The sequence below is a fragment of the Macrotis lagotis genome, chromosome 6 (assembly GCF_037893015.1).
Source record: "Macrotis lagotis isolate mMagLag1 chromosome 6, bilby.v1.9.chrom.fasta, whole genome shotgun sequence".
In the NCBI taxonomy this organism is placed as follows: domain Eukaryota; kingdom Metazoa; phylum Chordata; class Mammalia; order Peramelemorphia; family Peramelidae; genus Macrotis; species Macrotis lagotis.
In genome coordinates, this window is record NC_133663.1 from 11,989,451 (window position 1) to 12,013,771 (window position 24,321).

The 24,321-nt window shown below is 39.6% G+C and overlaps 1 protein-coding gene across 1 annotated transcript; it reads left to right on the top strand.

Annotated features, from left to right (window-relative positions):
• Nucleotides 1–297: 297 nt before the first annotated feature.
• LOC141490640 (arylacetamide deacetylase-like) lies at nucleotides 298–23,255 on the top strand. Its single transcript, XM_074190758.1, has 5 exons — nucleotides 298–501; nucleotides 9,839–10,040; nucleotides 11,547–11,616; nucleotides 13,760–13,931; nucleotides 22,210–23,255. The coding sequence occupies exons 1-5, from the start codon at nucleotides 364–366 to the stop codon at nucleotides 22,816–22,818; spliced, it is 1,191 nt and encodes a 396-aa protein (XP_074046859.1). The 5' UTR covers nucleotides 298–363; the 3' UTR covers nucleotides 22,819–23,255.
• Nucleotides 23,256–24,321: the final 1,066 nt, after the last annotated feature.

Consider the following 24,321-nt stretch of genomic DNA (forward strand, 5'->3'; position numbering starts at 1 on the left):
TTATTCCCTCTATTGGTTTCTACATAGTACTCTGTAGGGAAGGCTTGATGCTGGCCTGGCTCCAGCTCTGCTCTAGTCCAAACTGGCCCTGAAAGCACCAGGGGAGAGTGGTGAAGGTCCCAGCTAGCCGGGGGGGGTGGTATTCTCAGGCTCCACTGGCATGCTGGGCTTTCAATGGGCAGAATTCACTGCAGGGAGTCTGGGACAAGTCTTCTCTCCTCTCTTTGTTAATCTCCTATCTAGCCTTGGACTCTGCCCAAGGAACCCTCCTCCTGGGCGGGGACTTGGCCCTGTGGCCACAGCTGCTCCAGAGGGAACTGCTAGGGGAGCAGCAGCAGCAGCAGCAGCAGCAGCAGCAGCAACATGGGAAAGAAATCACTGTTTCTCCTCATTTCTTGTGTCCTTCTTGCCTACTTTGTGTACGTTCCTCTCCCAGATAATATCGATCAACCATGGAAAGTCATGATGACCTGGGCTTTCATGAAGGTTCAAATGCACTTGGTAAGTGGAGTACTGGATTGGCTCTGGGAGTGAAAGTGGGATGCTGCCAGGAAGGAAGATGGGGACGCTCCTCAGGGACCTGGGGCTCTATGTTGCCAATATTCAAATATTTTCTTTCTGCATTTTTTTTGGAAGTAGAATATTTCAGAGGTAGCTAAGTGGTGCAGTGGATAGAGCATCATCCCCGGAGTCAGGAAGGACTTGATTTCAAATCTGCCTCAAACACTTAAAAATTACTTAGCTGTATGACCTTGGGCAAGTCACTTAATTCCATTGCCTTGCCAAAAAAAAGGAGAATATTTGAAAGTGATCTCATTAGGTATTCCTATCCAAGTTAGACAGTTGTGTGTGTTTATATAATTATGAATGTTTTCCTTATCTTGTCCAGAACCAAGCCTCCACCTCTCTTCTAACCATGGTGCAAGCAAACCTTCCCTGTTGCTTTCCATTTTCCAGTTTCCATTTTATATGTTTCCTTTTCTTATTAGAATAGTAAACTCCTTGAAGGCAGAAATTGTTTTGAAGTCTTACAATTTTATCCCTGGTACTTATCACAGGACCCAGCACATAATAAGCAATTAGTAGATGTTCTGCTTTCTATCTGACTCCTAGTTTATCTAGTCCATCTATTTTTTATCTATCTATCTATCTATCTATCTATCTATCTATCTATCTATCTATTATCATCATTTATCCAGCCATCCATCCATCTATCCAATCTCTCTGTTGGTCTGGCGGTCTGTCAGTCCATCTCTATGTCTTTCTATCTATCCATTTCTCTCTCTCTCTCTCTCTCTCTCTCTCTCTCTCTCTCTCATTATCTATCTATCCACTTTACTTTACCTATGTGTTTAACACTTATCAGAGCAAATCTTTCCTGATCCCCTTTGTTTTCTTGTGCTCTTTTGCTCCTCACACTCCCCCATTTACTTGGCCACGTTCTTTCATCCTGAGAAAGCCTTTGAGTTGCTTCCAGATAAGAACTGATTACTTTTTGTTTTAAATCCTCTAGTACCCGGCAGCTTGTCCTGTCGTCCTAGGCACTGAGTTCCAGTTTGTTGCATTATGAAAATGTTGTTGGAGATCTGGTCTTAGATATCACCAAAAGCTGATGCATAAATAGAGTGTGAGGTATAGAGTCAAAAAGGCCTGGGTTCAAATCTGATCTCACACACTAGCTAGCCAGGTGGTTCTGGTCTACTTGCCTCAGTTACCTTATCTGTAAAATGAACTGGAGAAGAAATGACAAGTCACTCTGCCACTTGGAGAGTTAAAATGATTGGAACACCTGAAAAACAACACTGAACAGCCCTTATCTGGTGACAAATTTAAGGAACTGGACTGGGCTCTGCCACGCCTTCTGCCACGCCTATGCTACACATTAAACAATGATAACCAATAACCTTGGCTCATCGACCGTCACTCCAAAAGGGATTATTAACTACTTAATACATTTGAGGCTTTATCCACACTAGGGAAGCAAAGAGGCAATAACAGTCCATGCCTTTAGGAAGCTTGGAATCAGAAGGGGGAGAGAACATGCAGACTAGTCAAAGGAAGATAATGCCCAGGAGAAGGCTCCAGCCTCCTGAATGAAGCAGAATGGAAGGGAGAATGAAGAGGCTGAAGGTGGACTTTGGGTTGAATTTTCAAAGGATACAGGGACTCTGGGGAGCAGAGGAGATGAGGGAGAACATTCTGGGAGTGGGACAATCCAGGACAAAGGGATGCATATGGTGTTGTGGGAAAGGAACAGGGAGAAAATGAGCCAAGTTGGATTGGAGTTTGTGTGGAGGGAAGTAAAGGTTAAGAAGTCTGACAATTAAGGAGGTAGAAGGTTGCAAAGAGTTTTACCTTCCCAAAGTCTTTATACTTGATCCTGTAGCTAAGAAGTCACTTAAGTTTGTTAAGCAGGAAAGAACAGATTAAGAAATTTTGTGCTTGGGAAGTTTACTTAATTTATGAGAATTTGGTAATAGAAATGATAGATTGGATATAGAGAGGCTGTAGGCAGGGAAGTGAATAGATATATGCTAGAGAGTTTTTGAGGGTAGAAACAGCAAGATTTGGCAATGAATTGTGTAAGCAGGCCGAATGAGAATGAGGTAATGAGGATGTGATGGAAATTACAAGTCTGATAATTTCTGCAATACTTGGTAGGAGGATGGATTTTGGTAACAGGGAAACTCGGAAGAGGGTAGGTTTGGCTCTTGTTCGTGTAGAGGGGAAACGAGGTCTGTTTTGGACAAGTTATGTTTGAGATGTTTATGGATGATGAGTTTGAGATATCCAAAAGGCAATTGATGACAAATGACTGCAGTTCAGCTGAGAAACTAGGACTGGATATAGAGATCTGGGAATTATTTACCCAGGGTTGATCATTAGATCCACTGGGGCTGATGTGATCATCTAATGATGCAGTATCCAGAGAAATGTGAAGAGGGAAGAAGAGAAAACCTCAAAAGAAACCAAAAATTACCAGGTATGATAGGGGTGAAGAAGCAGCAAAGGAGACTGAGAATGATTAGACAGGTAGAAGGAATCAGAGGAGAGTCATTCATGAAAACCTCCTCAGGAGATAGCATCCAGGAGCAGGTGATATCAGCATCAAGTACTGAAGAGACTTCCAGAAGGATATAAGAGGTCAATGCTAAGTTTGGAAAGGGCAATTTCATTTCAATGTTGAAGGTAGAAGTCAATTTGCAGAGTTTATAAGAGAGGGAGAAGACAGGAAGAAGAGAAACAGAGTATGAATGGATTTTTTTCTTTTGTCTTTTAAAAAAAATTCCAAACAAATACCACCAGATAAAATAGAATTTCCCCATGCAATAGTAGACGAGATAGGAAGGACTGGATGTAAAACTGTAAATATATATTATATACCCTTTATTTTTCTTTTTAAATATGAACTTTCTCTAGCCTCCCTCCCCTCAATAGATCCTAATTTGAAAAAAAAATCAAATAGGAATAATCAAACAAAACAATTCCTCTAAGGGGCCATATATCTAATTGATTGTCTTATTCTGTACCAGGGCTCCATCCCTTTTTTCTTAGCAGAGGTATAGCATACTTAAACCTCGAGCTTCTGGAATCCAAGTTCTTAATTCTTTCCAAGTTGTTTCCCCTTAAAGAGGCATTGTCTTTGTATATACACTGTTCTCCTGGTTCTGCTCACTTTACCCTGCATCAGTTCGTACAAGTCTTTCTAAGTTTCCTTGGAACCATCTCTTTCATCATTTCTTGAAAAATTCTCCATTCATATGCCAAATTTGTCATTCCCCCAATTGAAGGATGTTTTCTAACCTTCTAATTCTTTTCCTTTTTTTTAATCCTCCCTCCAAGATCAGGATGTTTGCTTTGTTCCTAGTAGTTTCTATTGAATAGTGAGATCTTACTCATTATTTGTGTTTGGGAAGTTTACTTAATTTATGAGAATTTGGTAGGTAGATTTTTGATGGCAACCAGATTAATATGCTTCTCTATATTGACTACCTATTATGCTCCTGATCTACCCATCTCCCTTTTTTAAAATTGGTCCCAAATTATTGTAATTATTTCGGCGTTGTAGATAGTTTGAGTGCAAGCTCTCTTCTTTTTGACTTTTTTTCATTATTTTTCTTAATATTCTAGTCCTCCAGATGAATTTCATTATTTTGATAGCTCTATAAGGTATCTTTGGTTGAAGTTAATTTAGGTAGCACTGTCATTATATTGTCATGGATCAAAGATGCAAAATTAATATTTCTCCAACTATTTAGATCTGATGTTATTTCTATGGCGTGTTTTGCAGTTATAATCAAATAGTTTCTGGGTATCCTGCTGATACACTCCCAAATACTTTTTCTATCTATAGTTATGACAAATGGAATTTCCTTTTTGCTCTTGCCCATTTTAATGATATACAGGGATAATAATGATTCTCACTTGACACCCTGCAACTTTGCTGAATTATTTCTTCCAATTATTTTTTATTTACTCTTCAGATGTCTTTAAGTAGATCCTCATATTACCTACTGAAAGATGGTTTACTTTCCTCCATTACTGTGTTTATTCTCTTGATTTATTTTTCTTGTCACATTACTAGAACTAGAAATTCTAATACTATGTTACTTAGAAAGTCTAGATACTAAAAATTCTAGAAATTCAGATATTATGTTATTTAATAATGATGATGATGGTGATAAATATGCTTATTTCTCCCTGTTCTTAATGGAGAGACTTTTCATAGGTTCCCTTTCATATGTTGGTTCTTCATTTTCAACAGATATATTTAACCATAATAAAGGTCAGTTTTATATATATATAGCTATGCTTTCCAGTGTTTCTAACAGAAACTGCTATTGAATTTTGCCAAAAACTTGTTTTTTGCAAACAGCTGACTTTGCAAAGATTTTTGCTGAGAAGTCATCTGTACAAAGCAATGACTATAACCATAAATAATGATAAAATAATTATAGTCAGTGTAGTTTTGTGGGAAAAGGGCTGATTCATAGTCAGGATTGGTCTTGAATTACAAATCTCCCACTTAGGTACTCAAACACAGCCAAGCTCCCCACATGAGATCACCCACAAATTTCTGGGCCTTGTTTTTTTATCCTATAAAATAGGGCCATTTTCTCCCTAGTCCTATGAACAGAGAAAAATTACTTTACAAATTTTTCAGCATATTGAAATGTGAGTGTATTGCGAACTTATAAGCAATAAAATTAATAGAATGACATCATGAACAACAGCAACCACCATAATCCTTCTGGCCTCCTTCTAGCCCATGGCCTAGCTTGACTTACCCAAAACCTGGGAGTACTTTCTTTGTCTCACAGTCTTAGGAACTAAGGCCTTTCCTTGCCTTCTTTAACTCAGTGAAAAATCTCAAGCCACTCTTCATAAGTGCATAGAGCTGAGTAGTAAGGGAAAGGATAGAAATCAGGAAGGGTGGAAAAACTGTGGAAGGCCTTAAATGCCAGACTAAGGCTTTTGTATTTTTTCAACTAGTGCACAAGGAGCTACTGAAAGATTGGAGAGGAGTGACATGTGCAGACTTGTACATTAGGACTGATGCAGTGAAAAGAAAATTAGTTTATTTAAATTTATCAACCATCAATAGATACTACACATTCAGCAGACCCAAACCAGAATATCCTGTAAATCATCTCTAGTTATAACTTAATAGGTTACATGCAAAACATGGAAAAGAGAAAAAAAAACAATGCATTTGGAAATTTTCTTTAAAGAAGAAAATGAAATTGTGAAACTGAGAGATCTGATAAAGGTTGAGATTGAATTTTGGAAATTTTAATAATCATTTGATCAACCATTTCCGTCATTTTATTTTTTACTTTCAAAATAGATTTTGGTGGCTGTGTGTGGTCTGGAACCAGATAGACGGGTAGTGTTTGGAGCATCCATGCTACTTAGCAGAGGTTTATGGGAAGTATGGCAAGAGTTCAGGAATCTAGATAAGAGGAGGCAGAGCAAGAGTTAGTACTTTGGTAATAAACCAGGGTCAGAAAATTGGGAAATCAATTTTGTCTTGAGTTACCAGAGGCCCCAGAGGTCAGAATGGAGGATGACTGCCAAATTTATATTTCTTACCCTAATCCTTCTCCTGACTTCATTCGGCCTTCCCCACTATTCATCTCCACCTGGATACCTATTGTCAATGCTCATTTTATATTCCAAACATAATCTCAAAATGGATTTTTCCTTCTAAACATGTGAAACATTGTTGGTTTTTTCTTTTTCCTTAAGTCTGTGGTCCATTCACTTGTCACACTTTTGTTGATTATACTGCAATGCTATCTCCTAAATTCATCCTTCTTTTCTCTACTAATGGGATCGTGATACATATTTAGGCCTTCTTCACCTTCAGATGGTTGATGGGGCTCCTAGCTTGCTGTCTTCTTTCCTCCTTCATCATAGATTTTGCAATATTCTTTTTAAAGTCCAAGTCTCATGACTTCAGCCCTCTGCTCAGAAAGTTTCAGTGTTTTCCTTGTATCTCTAAAATACAATGGAAATTAGCAGTCTGACTTCATTTGAGCCATATTTTACAAGACTTGCTTTTTAGGCAATCTTGATTCCATTCAAACTGGATTAAATGTTCAACAAATTTGATCTTCCATGTGGGACATTCCATTTGTGGACACCATTCCTCAGACCATCACTACTACTACAACTAGTCCTTCAGTATCAGAGGACCAACCAAGTGATTGGTGGTTTGAATTATACAATTATGTTTATAAGAGTGAAGGATCTGCTGTGCAAAGCATCCTTCTCACTTGACTTTACCAGAATCATTCTACACTATGCCCTGACTGATAGGAAACAGGACTATTGATGATGGTTGGGCTGCTACAGAAGTCTTTTGGCCTTGAGTTGGTTGCATTTCCTCCCATATCCAGGAGGTACCATTGTGCCCCCCACACCAGACAAGCATAATCATGTAATATCTGGTGACCAAATGTGAAAACCCAATATATCCTAACCTGTCTCTTGATGGACTAATCATCTGTATGACCTTTCTTCTAAGACCTTTTACCTTTGACTCCTCATCAGTGTGACACTAGGACAATGTCAGCTTGTCACTCTTGGTCTACGATGCTCTGCTCTGTTAGTGCACTCCCCAGAGCTCGAGCTTGTTGGATGCTGTTGGAACTGCCACCCTTTCTAAAACTTGGGCCACTCTCTCAAGAGAAACCTATTCCAGGATGATCCTGTCCTTCATGGAGGAAAGAGAACCCTCCATGAGGCTCCCATCGGCTTCTCCAGGATCAGCCCCATTATAACACTGGATGTCTTTTGACTTCCATCTCTGCCACTCCAGATTCATGGATCTGATTGACTGAAGGCAATGGAGGCCATCATTCATCCCTTCTGAACATTCAAGAGTCACTGACCCTGTTCAATGACTGCTCATATGGAACCCTGCTCCACATTGGCCTTCCAAGTTCTCATATGAATATTTGCAACTACCACCAAGATCTGCACTCAAGATGACTTGGGCCCCACTGCCTAGTCTTCTAGGCCCACTATGGCAGCCCTCCTATTAGCCTCAGTCTAGTCCCTGCACAGACTTGAAAGTCGGCACCCTCATCTGCTCCTGTACTGTCTCATCCATTGCCAGTGATAACTGAATATGGGCTGGATGTTCCAGTGCCATCCATTTTCAGAGCTAGTCGATTGAACAAATGAGTTATACACTTCTTAAGGGATTGCCACTTCCATGGCCACCATCCTGCTATCTATATCAACCAACACCTCTTCAGGGGATTGATGAGCATTGACATTAGACTTAATCATAATTCAGTTCATCCCAAAGAACCAATTCTACTTACTAAAAGTGGCCCACTAGACACTCTCATCCACACCAGATTCCAAGCCAGCAAGATGGGCTTCTTACCCACTTAAAGTTTTTGAATAAGTTGAAATTGTTTCAGTCTCAAGACCTCTAATCATTTGCTTGATGAACTAAAGCTGTAGGGTGGCCATGCTGGCTGTGCAATCCATGTAAGAGTACCAGCTATACTGAGGAAAACTTTGGGGTGAGCCAGCTATTAGATAGTTCATTTAGTCTTTTGGCCTTGTACCCTGACTAATTTGCAGGTTGGAATCCCTCCGGACTTACACCACAGATTCCTCAGGCTTCACCCTGCCCAGGCCTCAGCTTTGCCTTTTGAAATTCTTACCAAGATTGATCATAGGCCACTCCCTCCTTAGAGCTTTCCCAGAACTTCATCCATTGTCTTTCCAACCCTATTGTTCTCTCTCCTCAAATATATACCCTGGTGTAGTATAGGCCCCTTGAAATCATAGATTATTTTATTTCATTCTTTGCATGATAGTTTACATGGTGCTTAATAATTGCTTTCTGGATTGGGTTGGACCCTCTATTAGCAGGTTGAACTCACCAGGGAGACCAGTATTTAGAACCCAGGGTCAAAGCAAAGGCAAAGATTTAATGATTGAGGTATTCCATATTTATTTCCTGTTAAATGAGAAAAAGGTCCAGGAGCAAGGTTATAGGTTGACATCATAAAGGATGAAGTAGTGGAAATAACTGGAGTAAAGAGTGATGGATATTTGAAAGGTGAAATCTAACAGTGGGAACTTCACTGAGGCCAACTGAGGAACTATTGTCATGAGATATGATGAATGCCGCTGTGTACACACACACACACACACACATACAAATATTCCAGTTAATTTAGGTTAGGTGGCCAACATTAATTTAATTTCAGGTCCAGGATGGAGACTAACAAGCCAAGGAGCTATGGTAGTCCCATAGTGCTTCAGTCACTGAAGTTCTAGAATGTTGACATCAGATAATCAATCATCAATAAAATTTCATTTATCAAGCACCTTCTATGGGCTGTGTATTGTGTTAAATGCTGGGGATACAAGGAATGACTAAAATAGTCTCTGTCCTCAAGGATGTTACCATTTGGATGTTGGAGACAACAGATAAACAATTAGACTCAGACAAGATACAAACCAAATGGGTAGTCAGGAGGTAATCTCATAGTGGAAAGTATTGGAGGACCCAGTGGGAACTTCCTATCATTTTCATTCTGGTCAAAAATGTAATACATTTAGTTGCTACTGATCTCAAACAGCCTTGGAATCTTCATGCTTGTCTTTTCTTCTGATCTGGCAAATATTTTTTTCTAAAAGAATGTAATCATTCTGGAATTCCAAGGAAGATTCAGGTGTTTAGATAAAAGCCTGCTGGTGTAGTTGGTTTTGGATGCTGACTGACCTTGGCATCAGGGAGATAAGGATCCAAATCTCACATCTGAGACATCCTGGCTATGTACCCTCCAGGCAAGTACGTAACCTCACTGAGCCACAATCTTCTTGCCCATTACATGGGTAGCAATGATAGCACTGACCACCCAGCATCGTTGTGAGGGCAAGATGACATAATGCATATGAGACATTCTGAATCCATGAATGGGATGGTTGTCCTTGATTCTTGAAGAAGGCCATGACATCAGGGAGATGATGCCTTGAAAAGTACATGAATTGGACTTGAGGGAGGGGATGCTGTACTAAGTCACCAGCCTCACTTTCTCCTCCAGAGTCATCTGGGGCCAGTGGCCAGATAGAAATCAGGTTGACTGGAGATGGTCCTGGATGTGAGGCAATCAGGGTGAAGTGACTTGTCCAAGGTCACATAGTTATAAGGGTCTGGACTGGAATTGAACCCAGTTGCTTCTGTCTCCAAGGGCAGTGCTCCTTCCACTGTGCCATACCCTTTGGAGTGTGTGGTATAGGGAAGTCCATTCTTGCGTGCATATGGAATTCCCAAGTCTACTTTTCCTTGTCTCTTGGATGTTAGTCAGGACTGGTGGAAACGCTGGGATATGGGCCTCTTCTGAACCTCCTGGAAGTCCCACCTGCATCTGATGCAAATATCCTAGTGACGGACACTCTGTTCAATAACGTTCCCGTCCGAGTCTTCGAACCAAAGCAGAAGTTGTCTGCGATGAGAAGAGCTGTGTTTTATATTCATGGTGGCGGCTGGGCTATGGGAGATGCTGGTGAGTACATTTCTCAGGGAACGGAATCTGGGAGTGGCCATTGATCAGAGTATTTTATATCTGGGAGACAATAAACCAGAGCAGAGTAGAATCAAGAGGAGATGAGAGAAGAGAGGAGGGGAGAGCAGGAGAAGGGAGGAAGACAGGAGAGAAGAGAGAGAAGAAGGGGAGTTCTGGGGAAGAGAAGGAGAGGAGGGAAGGACAGGAAACAACTAGCTACTCAAAACTTCATAGTCTAATAGGGTTTAACCAAAAAGCCATTTTATATATTTACAAGGTTAAGCTATTCAATGTTTTTCTCTTTCTTTATTTTTCTTAGTCTATTTTTTTTTTTTGGTTTGTGTTCTCTTTCACAAAATGACTTACATGGAAATATGTTTTATATGACTTCAACATGTATAATCTATGTCAAATTGCATGCCTTCTCAAAGGGGGAGGGGAGGGAGGGAGAGACTTTAGAACTCAATTTTTTTAAAATATTAAAATTGTTTTGTAATTGGGAAGAATAAATTATTAGATATTACAAAAAGAACACACCAACAGCAGGTGTACGTTCTGCTCTCTTTTGTCTGAACTCTCTTCAGATGGACAATTGGAGAATCAGAATTAGGAGCAGTGGGTAAAAGGGGCAAAGAGGATTGTTGTCAGGAATAAGTTTCTTAGCAAAAAAAAAACAGCCTAAAATTAGGAGGGGCTGCCTGGAGGAACCCTGGGTTTCCCCTTTTGAAGGTCTTTATTGAGTATGTCATACTGGGAATGCTTTGGGGGGATGGGTTGGCATAGATTGTTGCTGGGGTCCCATCCAACTTGACTTCTGGGAGTCTCTTTCCCCAAAGTAATTTCCCATCACAGCCTTAGACATTTCAGACACATATCATTCTCTTCTGAAGGAGAGACAGAATGAAATTAATTTTGGGGAAAGATATCATTCAGAAACTTTTTTCTCCTAGAAAAGAAATATTGATTAGAAATGTGTTTCAAATTCCCAGATACCTCTGGAGGGAATGGAGATCCACATTAGTCTGGCCTCTTCCTGAACCAGAATCCTATCAATTCTGCTCCATTGAGGTTTCAATCATAGCATGGCCTGTGAAGCAAAAGAACATCATTTGTTTGGGAAGAGAAAACAGTACGATCCATCTTTACTCCTGAATCACAGGGGCCTGATCATTTTCACTTGCATTTTACCCTCTCCTTTAGCTCTTTGCAATTCCGTTCCAAATTCCAAATTCCTTCATCAACCCTGTGTCTTTAAAATTTTAGGCATCCAACTCCTGCCTAGTGTGTTGTGGAAAGGACTCTCCTAATGCACCCTTGTGGGGAGAGCCTCCTCCATTTGACTGATGTATTTCATTTTTCTGTCTAGACAGATCAATACTGAGAGCCTATATCACTCTGGAATGGTCTCTGAATATTGAGAACTTGAGTGTAGGATTTCTCTGAGAAGAAATAAATACTTTTTCCTTGTCAGTTCTAATTGACTTAATTTGATTTCTTGTATTTTAGCTTGGAAACCATATGATGAACTGGGAAGACAGATGGCAGACAAGCTCAATGCTGTGGTCATATCAACTAAGTAAGAATGAATTGGATTTTAGGCCAGATCTGCTAGGAAAAAGGGTCCATCACCTCCCATGGTTGTGTTGTGGTTTCAATTTTTAACTGGTGGTGTGTGGATGGAAGGGTCAGCCTTGGCGTCAAGAAGACCTAGATATACGTCCCCTACTTTGGGCAAGTCACATATAAGAACCAGTCTGCCAGACAGGGTCAAATCACTTAACAGATATTCCAACAGAGAAGAGATCAACCAGTTTGAGAAAGACCAGGCCAAAGGGTCAAGAGTCACCAAGTGCCTAATTCTTTAATGCAATCAAATTCAATGTAACTCAAAATCTGGTGCCTCATAGTGTAGGAAGAATGAGAATGGGCACTGCTGTATGTCCTTAGACCTTCTGTTATCATTCAAGGAAGACAGGGAAGGGAAACAGGCAGAGGATGTGCAGGGGACAGATACAGTCCTTGAAAGTACCCACCACAACTTGACACACCTAAGAGAAGAAAAGAGACTTCCTTTCTCCAACAAGTCTCTTCCATTCTGTGGAGTCCAGTTTCCTCAACTATAAAATGAGAAGATTGGGCTAGATGGCATTTCTAAGGCCTCTTCCAGTTCTTATGTTCTAGCCACAATCCAGGAGCTGATTGCTGGATGAGGACGTGGCAACCTAAAAAACCTGCTGAGATTTGGAATGACTCTGAACTGCATGACAAAAATGCCGAGAAAATTTCAAAGTTTCAAGTAGCTCCTATGATGACTAAAGGAAGTGAAATTAGCCCAAAATGCTGAAGGCAAACTTTTACAATTTAAATCAGTTCTTTTTTAATTGTCCAAGTCCAAGGCAAACACTCCAGTGGTTTCATGTTGGTACACAATCAAATTTGCTTGCTTTCTATAGTATGAGTTCAAAGGCAAAACAAACAAGCGAAAACTGAACATTGTTCAAACGAGAAGCTTTATATGGTGAGAAGATAGTTTATTTAGAGCTTTTATAAAAATTTTAAAAAGGACAAATCAGATTCCCCCCTACTTCCAAGGGGTTGTAATTTCAGTCAGAAAACTCTCTTTGCCCAAACAACCCAGGGGAACAACCAGTGTGTGTTAAAGATGCCACTTGAACCCTGATCTTCTGCATCTTCTTCTTCGTTTTTAATTTTTGCAAGGCAGTGGGGTTAAGTGACTTGCCCAAGGTCACATGGCTAGGTAATTATTATGTGTCTGAGACTGGATTTGAACTGAGGACCTCCTGACTCCAGGGCCGGTACTCTACCCACTATGCCACCTAGCTGCCCTCTTCTGTCAATGTCTTCAAACACTAGTCTACTGCCTTTTCAGAAGCCTTTGATAAGATTATGGCAGGATCTTTGAACTTAATACATAAATAAACATCGTCCCTCAATCAATTTATCATCAAGAATTATAAGAAACCCTGATCATATATTCTGTGGGGTTAGTCCAGTAGGAAGAAATACAAAGTAAAAAACATAATCACACGCACATGGGGAGAGCATATAAGCCACCAAAACAAGTCAAAGTAACTGAGCTCTGAACTGTGCCATCTAGAAACCTGCCAAACCCTAGAAATCAATTCATAGTGGTCTTTACAGACAAAGGGGAGAAGAGATAACAAGAGTCAAGGGGCCAGACAGATGAGTTGATGGGAAGGACAGCCACCAACAATGGAAGAGCTGTCATGGAAAAGCCATTTCCTATCTGAGTCATTTCAGAGCTAAATGCAACCTTGCCTTATTTGTTAAATAATCATTATTCATAATTTTGAATGCTCCATGCTCTGAGGTATTGTGTTGGGTGATGATTGCAAAACAACTTTTTTTTTTTAGTTTTTGCAAGGCAATTGGGGTTAAGTGGTCACACAGCTAGGTAATTATTAAGTGTCTGAGGTTGGATTTGAACTCAGGGACTCCTGACTCCAGGGCCAGTGCTCTATCCACTGCGCCACCTAGCCACCCCCGAAAACAACTTTTAAGGATTGTATTTCAACATAATCCATCAAAGAAAAGATTTTCCCTATATGAATCCAAAATAATTTAGAATATAAAAATCCATAATGCTACTTTTAAGTTAAAAGTATAAAATCCTGCATGGCTTGTATATCTAAAACATCATTTTGTTCAATAAATATTTTGTTTTTCTCTAAAAAAAGCTACAGACTATCACCCCAGTACCACTTTCCAACCCAATTTGAAGATGTATATGATGCCTTAAGGTGGTTCTTGAGGAAGAAAACCCTTGCAGAGTACAGTGTGGACCCAACCCGCATCTGTATTGCTGGAGATAGTGCTGGAGGAAATTTAGCGGCAGCTGTCACTCAGAAGGTATTAGTTAAAAATTTTTATTTTTATGTTCTTTTTTTTAATGTCCTTTCCAATGTCATAAATTTTAAAAATGAAAATGTAGGTGGTGACTATTTCCCTTTGAGAATGATATGGGAATGATTAGATCAAATGAATCTATTATTGTTTTTAAAAACGTATCCCTGCCTCCTGTTAGATCGACTTCTTTTCTTACTAAAATGATATGGCCATGCCATGGAAGTAGTTTTAGAATGTTCTATCCATGCAGCATGATAGGAATGGACTTTTAATTCAATTGGCACAATCAACTCAATGATAAAAAGAATTCCCTCCAAACCCTTCCATTCCCAAAGACATGAAGTCTGATGGAACCAGTCCACTGACTTCCCAAGGTTTTGTTGTATTTATCTTTCTACTGGAGGCTCTCACTATAAGCGTGATCAAATGAAAACTAATTTTTCTGTTTAATAATTTGAAAAAGTCATCAAAATATTGTTCCTTATCTTATTAAAAATGATGAATTCCTACCTGTGAGGGAGAGGGAGATTAGAAGGAACTCAGAAAGAAAGATATTCTAAGGGGGTGGGGGTGGGAGGGAGCTGGCAGCAAGGTGAGGTGGTTGGCAAATAGATGTGATAGAGAAGAATGGAAACACAATGGAGCCTTAAGCAATAGACATTCCAAGGAAGAAGTAATTCTGCTTCATGGAAAAATGAGGATTCAGAGGCTGTGACAAGATGAAGGGAAACCATTATTGATCCCAAGCACAAGAGACATTGTGGGAGTGAGTTATTCCACTCTATGGAGTCATAGGACCTTGATACAAACCAAACTCTGATGTGTACTTACCTTCATGACCATCATGAATCGCTTTAACATCCTGGGTCTCAGGTTCCTTATCCACTAATCAAATTTCTAGTTTTATACATTTGAATTTATGGATCAATTTTAAAAGATGGAGTAAGATTGGAATATTGAAATATAAAGAATATTTTTATGAGCTTAGCCCACCATTGAATGTCTGCAGGGAATTGGTTCCTTAAATATTCAGGGATGGAGACTCCATCCTTCCTCCTTCTCACCGGATTCCATTTACATAATCCACATTTTTTCCTATATCAGGAAATTCTTATTCTTATCTGAACTCATTTCAGATGATCTCTTTCTATGGCAGCCTTATTTTGCCTTGGATTGGAAATCTATGTTAGTTAATTTTACTTTTGTCACAAGGAGTCTGTCTGTGCTCCCCAGCACATTGTCCTGGAGGAAACCTTTTTAAACTCAGCCAGTTGATTCCAAGGAGAAGGAGAGATACATTCACACCCGGAGGAATAGAAAGATAGATAGTGACAGAGAAGGAGAGGCAGAGAGAGAAATAGAGACAAAGACAGGGATGGATATTTTCCTATAGCCCTGTTCTTCTGTTTTGCTTTTAATGGAGAATATGATTAGGACAAAAAGGGAAAGAGAAAATATGAAGAGGACATTGAGAGGCAGAGACAAGCCAGGAAGGTGCTTGAGCCCCAGTTTCCCTCAGAGAGAACATTCAATCAAACCTCTAAAAGAATTCTGGGAGTGACAGAATCCACAAAAAAGTGGAATGAAACAATGTTGTAGCCTAAGATACTTTAGTAGGCATTCAGGAAAGGTCTGTCTCCTTTGGGTAAACGGGGAGCGCAGACTAGCATTGGCAGTGTACATGAAAGCCAACTGGAGGCTTTTTGCCATGGAACAGATCATCAAACTATCAGCCTTGGAATCTAGGACACAACAGACGCAAGTAGACCTCCCCAGCCTGGCAAGCCACCAGTTTCAGAGGCTCTGGCACAGAAAACCAGTGACCAGGCCACAGCCCCCAATTCAAGCTTGGGATGGTTCTGCCCTTACCACAGGAGCAGAGTTCAACTTTTTTTTTTTTTTAAAAAGAGCCCTGACCATAGAAAACTGCTTTGGCAGCAGGGAAGGTCAAAACACAAACTCAGAAGAGGACAGCAATGTCGAAATTACAACATGCAAAGCCCCAAAGGGGAATATGAATGGATCTTAAGCCAACAAATCCTCTTGGAACAGTTCAAAAATGATTTTAAAAATCAGTTAAGAGAGATAGAAGAAAAACTAGAAAAAAAACCCAGAGAATTATGCAAGAGGATTATGCAAAAAGAAGCAATAGCTTGGCAAAGGAAGCACTAAAAGTGATTGAAGATAACAACTCCTTAAAAAAATAGAGTGGCCCAAATTGGAAAAAATATCCACTGAAGAAATAGCTCCTTTAAAACTAGAATTGACCAAATAAAAAATGAGGGATAAAAGTTAAATGAAGAAAATAATTCCTTAAAAATTAGATTTGGGTTAGTGAAAGCTAATGACTCTTTGAGACATCAAGAATCAGTCAACAAAATCAAAAGAATGAGAAAATAGAAGAAAACATAAAATAACTCACTGGAAAAGCAACTGACCTGGAAAATTGATCCAGGAAAGATAATTTAATAATTATTGAATCACCTGAAAGCCATGATCAACAAAAGAGCCTAGAAAATTTCTTTCAAGATATTAACAAGGAAAATTGTCCTGATTTCCTCAAACCAGAGAGTAAAATAGAAATTGAAAGAATCTGGTGCTCACCCCCAGAACTATTGGGTCAAGATGAGAATACTGCAAATACTCAGAAATAATTCGAATATCAAGGAGCCACAGTCAGGATTACATAGGATTTAGCAGCTTCTACATTAAAGGACAAGAGGGCTTGGAATATGATGGTCTGGATGGTAAAAGAGTTTGAATCAACTACTCAATTACTCCCCTTTTCAGAGGAAAAGGTGAACATTCAATTAAATAGGGCTTATTTCAAACTTTCTTAATGAAAAGACTAATAAAATCTTTGATCTCCAAATGCAAGAGAAGCATAAATGAAAAGAGAATAAAAACCCATGATATTTAATAAGGCTAAGTGGTTTATATCCCTACATTGGAAAATGATACTTGTAGCTTTTAAGAACTATATCTCTATTAGGGCAGTTAGAGAGTATAGTATAAGTTGAATTTGATGAAAAAAATTTATTAAGGGGCTAAAAAAAGGAGAAGATAAAAGGGGGAGGTAGAATGAAGTGAATTATATAAATATGAAGAGGAATAGACCTATTGCAGTGGGGGGAAAGAAGGGAGGGGTGAGCATTGTTTGACTCTTTTATCAGATTTGGCTCAAAAAGGGAATTAAGACACACACTCAGTTGGGTAGAGAAGTTTATCTTATCCTATAGGGAAGAAAAAAGGAAAAGGGAAAAGAAAAGGGATAGGAGAGCTGATAGACTGGCTGGGGCAGTAGTCTTAAGCAAAACACTATTAACAAGGGGAAAAATGGGATGGAAGGAAACACATAGTAATCATAACTGTGAATGTGAATGGGATGAAGTCTGAATGCAAATCAAAATTTACAACTTTCTAAAGAGAGGAAGAAAGAAAGAGGAAGAAAGAAAGAGACAAACAAGAAGGAAGGGAGGAAGAAGGGAGGGGGAGGAGGGGAGAGAGAGAAGGAAAAAAGAATGAAGAACAAAAGAAAAAAAAGAAAAATCTATGCTTTGATCTGCATTCAGACCTCATCAGTTCTTTCTCTGGAGGTGACATACATATGTAAAAAGATTCAAGATAATAGCAAGAGGGAGATATTGACAGCTGGCATAAGGGGAACTTCTATAGAAGGAAGGGACACTTAAACTGTAACTTAAAGGAGTCTTGGGTGTTCAACAGATAAACCTAAGGAAGGAGTGCCTGATAGACAGAGAGGATTACTTATGCCAAGGTTTGGATGTAGGAGATGGGATACTCTTAGCAAGTCAGTTCCCATCTTTGCTCCTTAATGTCTCCAACTGTTAAATGATGAGATAGTCCCTCTGGTCCTTTCCAGGTCTAATAAGCTAAGAATTCTAATTTAGCAACATATAACAGGATTTTTCTCAGCTCCTAGGTGTCCAAATAATGAAGATAAAAGTCAAGATTCAGTGTTTAATTTACCCTACACTTTGAGCTCTTGATATGGATTTACCACCATCACAACAAAATGCCCATATGCTCATTTTGTGAAAATAGGAAACAGTTGTGGTTTGGAGAATGTTTTGTTTTTTCTTAACCAGTTCTCTGAAAATACAACTGGTACATTTTAAGTATAATCTTTATTATTAGCATCCATTGGGATTTTATTAAATCTAGACAATTAATGAATCATATCTTGATTTGTAGAATTGACACTTTCTGAGGGGCTTACCCTGAAAATTTAATGATTATTTCAAGTGTGGGCTGGCTCCAGAACATTCCTTCTTCTAATCATGCTTGACCCTCCATACTTTTCTCTCCCTCCTTTCCTCTTCTCTTTTCCCTTCCTCTCCTCTTCTCTCCTCTTTCCTTTATCTGGTGTGACAACTACACTAATAACAGTGAAGTCTTTAGTCCAACCTTAATATCTCCTCTCTCTCTCTTTGTCTCTCTCTCTGTCTCTCTCTCTGTCTCTCTCTTTCTGTCTCTGTCTGTCTCTGTCTCTCTGTCTGTCTGTCTGTCTCTCTCTCTCTCTCTCTCTCTCTCTCTCTCTCTCTCTCTCTCCTGTCTTTCTCTGTTTCTCTGTTTCTGTTTCTGTCTCTGTCTCTTTGTCTTTGTCAATGTCTCTGTCTCTCTCTCTCCCCCCTTTCTCTCTCCTCCCCCCTCAAATTCCAAATCTGTTTTATTCCAACAACGTGCAGGTAATCTCCATTTGCTCTCAGAATTTCAAAGTGTCCAAAACTGATCTTTCATCTTCCTCCCCAAAAACTATCCCATTCTGTAACTGAATCACCTCTGGCATTTTGTCCATCCCTCCAGAGAAAGAACTGATAAATAGAAACATGTATAGTAATGGCCTTCTGTTTATTTATATGCATATATATGTGTATATGTATGTTTGTGTAACCTTCTCTAGGGTGAGGTGGGAAGGGAGGGAGAAAAAATATATACAGCAGAGAACAAAAGAAAATTTAGAAGGAAGCACAGAAATGCTGGTAGATTTGAAAGAAGTAGGAAAGCTTACCCTGGTCACAAACAAAGCACGATAGTTTATTCGAGTATTTGAAGCGTTGTTCCATGGAGCGACAATACGCTTTTAGTGTTGGATCTCAGGGGCAGAGCTAGGAGTAGAGAGTGGAAGCTTCAGAGGCCAGTTTAGACCCTACAACAAATTAATTGTAGCTATTGAAAAGTGGAATGGGCTTCTTTGAGCATCTTCCAGCAAAAGCTGGAGAACCACTCACTGGAGATGTTCTTCAAAGGATTTCTGTCCTAGTGTGAGTTGGGCTGGAGGAGATTCTGCGATTGTACACATTCTTTACCTAGACTCGTAGGGAAGCAAGATAACATTAGAAAACACAAAACAAATCCTTTACTCTGATAAATCCTAATCTCTGTGACTTTTTCAACTACTGCCCAATTTGTGCACATCCTCTCCCATCTTTTGCTACCTCAAATTGAATTATACATTTTTTTTGTACATTCTTAGACTTTGTTTTGCTTAGGACTAATCCGTTCCTTAATTTTGTTGTTGTACAGTTGTGTCTGACTCTGTGACCAGGGGTGGGGAATTTTTTCTGCTGAGGGTCATTTGAATATTTATAACATTATTCTCAGGCTATATTTCACCAAACATTTAATTAATTCACTCCTTAAAAAGCTACTAGATTTATTGAATTTTAAGCCCTCCCTGTGGTTGCCTTGGCAAAGTCAAGACCAATATAGATCCCCCACCCTGCCGTAGATCATAGCTTGCTAATACTGAATGTGAGATTTCTTGGTAAAGATAATGGAATGGTTTGCCATTTTTTTCCAACTCAATTTTCCTGATGAGAAATTGAGGCAAACAGGAATAACTGGCTTGCCTAGGGTCATAGAGATAGTAAATGTCCATGGCTGGATTTGAACTCAAATGAGTCTTCCTGACTCCAGACCTGGCACTCCATCCACTTGCCCCATCTAGTTGCCCATTAGGTGAGATAATTTTTCCTAATCTTACTTTCCCTCCTCCACCCTAGACTGACTTTGGACTTGTTGTCAAGGTCTTTCTCTGCAGTATTCTGGAGGGAATATCTAGGCTGCTTCTTGTTGCTACTTTCTTGAGATATCAATATTCCACATTTGTAGGATCTCAGGGACAGGCTGGACCACCATTTATGAAGCTTTCAATGCTTCATAAATGGTGGGACCCAGGGCAGAGTCTGAGTGCTGCCCTCTGGTCTGAGCTCTGCAACCAGGGTTTGTATCTGGGCATGAGGAGATGTGGCTGCTGGACTCTCCGCCACCAGCCAGCTGGAAAATCCATTGTTTCAGAATGGCAGGATTCTAAGTTTCCCTTTGATCTGGATTCCCATGCCAGTTATTCCCCTTTGCTTCTGGAGTCTGAGCCATGCCTGCCTGTCCCAACTGCTTCTATTGCTGATTGCCTCCTTCCTCCTTCCTTCATATGTAATCCAGGGCTTTCCTCCCTGGGATTGGCATCTCTGTGAATGAGTCCCCTTCTTTGTTTCAAAGCCCTGTTTGGTCTGGGAGTGGTCTGCTAAGGATCTGGAACCTTCTCTTGTCCCGGCACACAGCCTCTCTCCGAGCACCGGAATGTTCTCAGACCAAACTCTCCTCCAGTCAACACTCTATTGGCCTCCCTTTGCTACTTGGGCTGGACAAATTACTCAATGTGATTTTTTTCTGGATTTCACCATATTTGGAGAAGATTGTGGAGCAGAGCTCACTCCACTCTACCATCTTGACTCTGTCTCCACTGTTGCTTTCCATATAAAAAGTGCCACTCCTCATCTTTTACTTTGATCTTCTCAGGGTATAGGCCGAAGCAGGAGTGGCTCTAATTAAACAGAGCTCCTGATTTTTAGAGAATGGTTTCAAATTGCTTTGCATCAGAGCAGGACAAAATCTTCAGCTTCATCAATGTGCCTGTTTTCAAAGGGGCCTTAACAAGTATCGAAAATGGCTAGAGTAGAATCTCTAGGGATAATTCAACTGTTCCATTCCACCTAGAGTCAGTTCCTCCCATTGTCTGCTGGCAGAGATGGGTTAGGGAGGGAGTGATGGGGTTAGTAACTGGACTAAGACATGGCTCTGACTGCTCCAGAGATTAGTCCTTACTTTGTCAACCTTGTCAATATGGGTGATTCAATTCACATTTCTTTATTGGTGATTTGGAAAAAAATTAATTTGTATTTTATTTATTTATGTTGGCTCTCTTCCTTTGGAAATCCCCTGTCTATATTCTTTGATCAATTATTTCTTGTAGGACGCCTCTTAGTACTATGAATTTGAATCAAATCCTTTCATATCTTGGAAATGAGACCTTTATCAGACCAACTTGATGTAAATAACATTTGTCCAGGTAACTGATTCACATAGATTGTCTGTTTTTACTCTTGCTTATGTATTCCTGATACACTATAGTGGTTGGCACATGGTAAACAAACACATAGCAAATTCTGTATCATTGGCTCATTCATTCACTCAAACATCTAGTAATGAATTTTCAAGAATCACCACATTTCCTATGAAGCAAAGGGAAAGGTGTAAGAAAGCACTGGAGATTTCATGGATTCTGTTTAGCCCTTAGATCCCTTAGGCCTCTAACTAGATATGGTTTGTCTTAAATTAAAATAAACTTAGACTTCATAAACATCTTTGAAAATGTTTGACATTATGAAATCTGTTGACATAATGGTTTTTACAATATGGTCTTAGAGACAATCACAGAGACAATGAATTGCACATGGGCCAGTTTATGGATCATCTTCCCAGAACTCAATTCATTTCATATCAGTTCACCATGATTCACTGAGTTCTTGCGTGGCATTATCTTGGGGGCTTCAAAGACAAACATTTTAAAAGTCTTTGGCCTTGAAAAGCTTACATTCAACACTGTGAGAAACAAATGAGAGATAAACAGGTATAATACAAAAAGGTAAATACAAAGTATATGCAAAATGATTCAAAACAATTGAAAAAGGGAGGCTATATTTATTGGGGACAAGGATTTCTAGTAGTATCTTGAAAGAAGCTAGAATTACCAAGAAACAGAGGTGAGGATGTCTTACAGGCATTCCTTTTGGCATGTTGGTGACCATCTATGCCAAGACTTGGGGGTAAAAGATGGAATATTATAACTATAACCAAATTGTTTTCTCTTCTTTGGTCTTATATCTCTGTTAATTGATAGGGTTGTACTAGATGACCTCTAAGGTCCTGTCCAACTATGAATTCTAATTAAGCAAGATACTTTCTCTTTGCTTTTCAGCTTCTAGATGACCCAGAAGTCAAGGTAAAAATCAAGATTCAGTCTTTAATTTATCCTGCTCTTCAGGCTCTTGACTTTGATTTACCATCATATCGAGAAAATGCCCATTATCCTCTCCTACGAAAATCGGATATGGTGGGGTTTTGGAGCATGTATTTTTCTACAGATAAGGCACTAAAGGAAGCCATGCTTGCCAATCAACATACACCTGTGGAATCAAGTCATCTCTTCAAATTTGTTAACTGGAGTTCCCTGCTTCCTGAGAGGTTTAAAAAGGGACATCTTTATACCAACCCAATTCATGGACACTCTGACCTTGCAAAAAAGTACCCTGGATTTCTAGATGTCAGATCATCACCACTATTAGCTGATGATTCTAAATTACGGGGTTTACCATTGACCCATATCCTCACCTGTCAGTATGATGTCTTAAGAGATGATGGACTCATGTACGTCTCCCGTCTTAGGGCTGCAGGGGTCCAGGTAGTCAATGAACATGTGGAAGATGGGGTCCATGGAGTCCTTTCATTATATAACTCCCTTATGAATTTTAAAGTAGGTCATAGAGTACTTAACAAGTATCTCAAGTGGCTAGAGGAGAATCTCTAGGGATAATTCAACTGTTCCATTCCACCAAATGTCAGGCCTTCCCATGTGTAAGTCACAGTATTGTCTGCTGGCATAGATGGCTTAGGTAGGGAGTAAGGGTTACTAACTGGACTAAGACATGGCTCTGATTGTTCCAGAGATTAGATTTTTTTTTTTTGCAAAAATAATTGCAATACAAATTGAAATGAAGGGGAGAAAACATATGCATTGACATATTACCAAGTCAAATATGCTGAGTGCTTAGGGAAAGTTAAACCAGATGAGATGTGGGTCCAGAGAATGGCCAGTTGAGCCCCTCTCTCTGCCCTGAGCCACTACCCTGCACCCCCAAATGTCTACTGCACATGCCAGAATGGATGGTTAAAGAAGAAAATGTAAAAGGACTTTGACCTTGTCAATCTGAAAATACTGTATAAAAATCAGAGGTTATTGTTGTAGTGGTGGTTTTTTTTATTTTTGTCAGCACTTCCAACCCAACAGGACCCAAACTGAAATGATCATCTCCTTCTTTCTGTCTGCTCTATGTCCATCAACCCATGTCTGTGGATGCCTATCAACTTTGAAACTTCTAAGTCAGATCTGGCTCTTCCTTCTCCTTCATCCCTTAAATCCCAGCTCCCATTCTCCAAGCAGTCAATGAGTTCTGTTAATAGAAGTACTAGCAGTAGTAGTAGTGGTAGTAGTAGTAGTAGTAGTAGTAGTAGTAGCAGTAGCAGTAGTAGTAGTAGTAGTAGTAGTAGTAGTAGTAGTGTAGTAATAGAAGAAAAGAAGAAGAAGTAGAAGGAGGAGAAAGGAAGGAAGGAAGGGAGGGATGGAGGAAGGAAAGAAAAGCAACAAAAAAGAAAGAATAGGAAGGAGACAAGAAAAAAAGAAAGGAAAGAAGAGAGATACTAAGATACAAAAGGAGAGGGAGGAGAGGGTAAGGAGAGTAGGAGAGAGAGTTAAAAGGACAAGAAGAAAAAGGTAGAACAAAAGGAAAACTAACAGAGGAAGGAATTAGGGGACAAAAGAATGAATAGATGGAAGGAAGAGAGAGAAAGACACCAAGACACTAAAGGAGAGGGAGCAGAGAACAGAGGTGAGGAAAATGGAAGTGGGGGAAGAGAAGTAAAGGGGTCAAACAGAGAGAGAAACAGAGAAAGAGAGAGAGAGAGAGAGAGAGAGAGAGAGAGAGAGAGAGAGAGAGAGAGATAAAATTCATTAATTACCAGGAGGTAAATTGTGTTTGAGTAGATACGGGGACTCAGCTACTCAGGAAGACCATCTTTTCATCACAAGGTTTTGATCTCTGTTGGCAGATGAAGTATCCAGGTGAATGAAATCATGAATGTTTTAAAATTTTGAAGTTATTTGCAGAGCAGCTTATATGCCTACTATGGAGACTGTGTCTTTAGGAAGAGTATGTACAGTTTCTCACAGGGATGGGTAATCTCTAGGGGCACTTTGTTAAAAGTTGAACTGGATTTCCCTAGTCAAATATTTCTGCCAACTCACTCTATCACT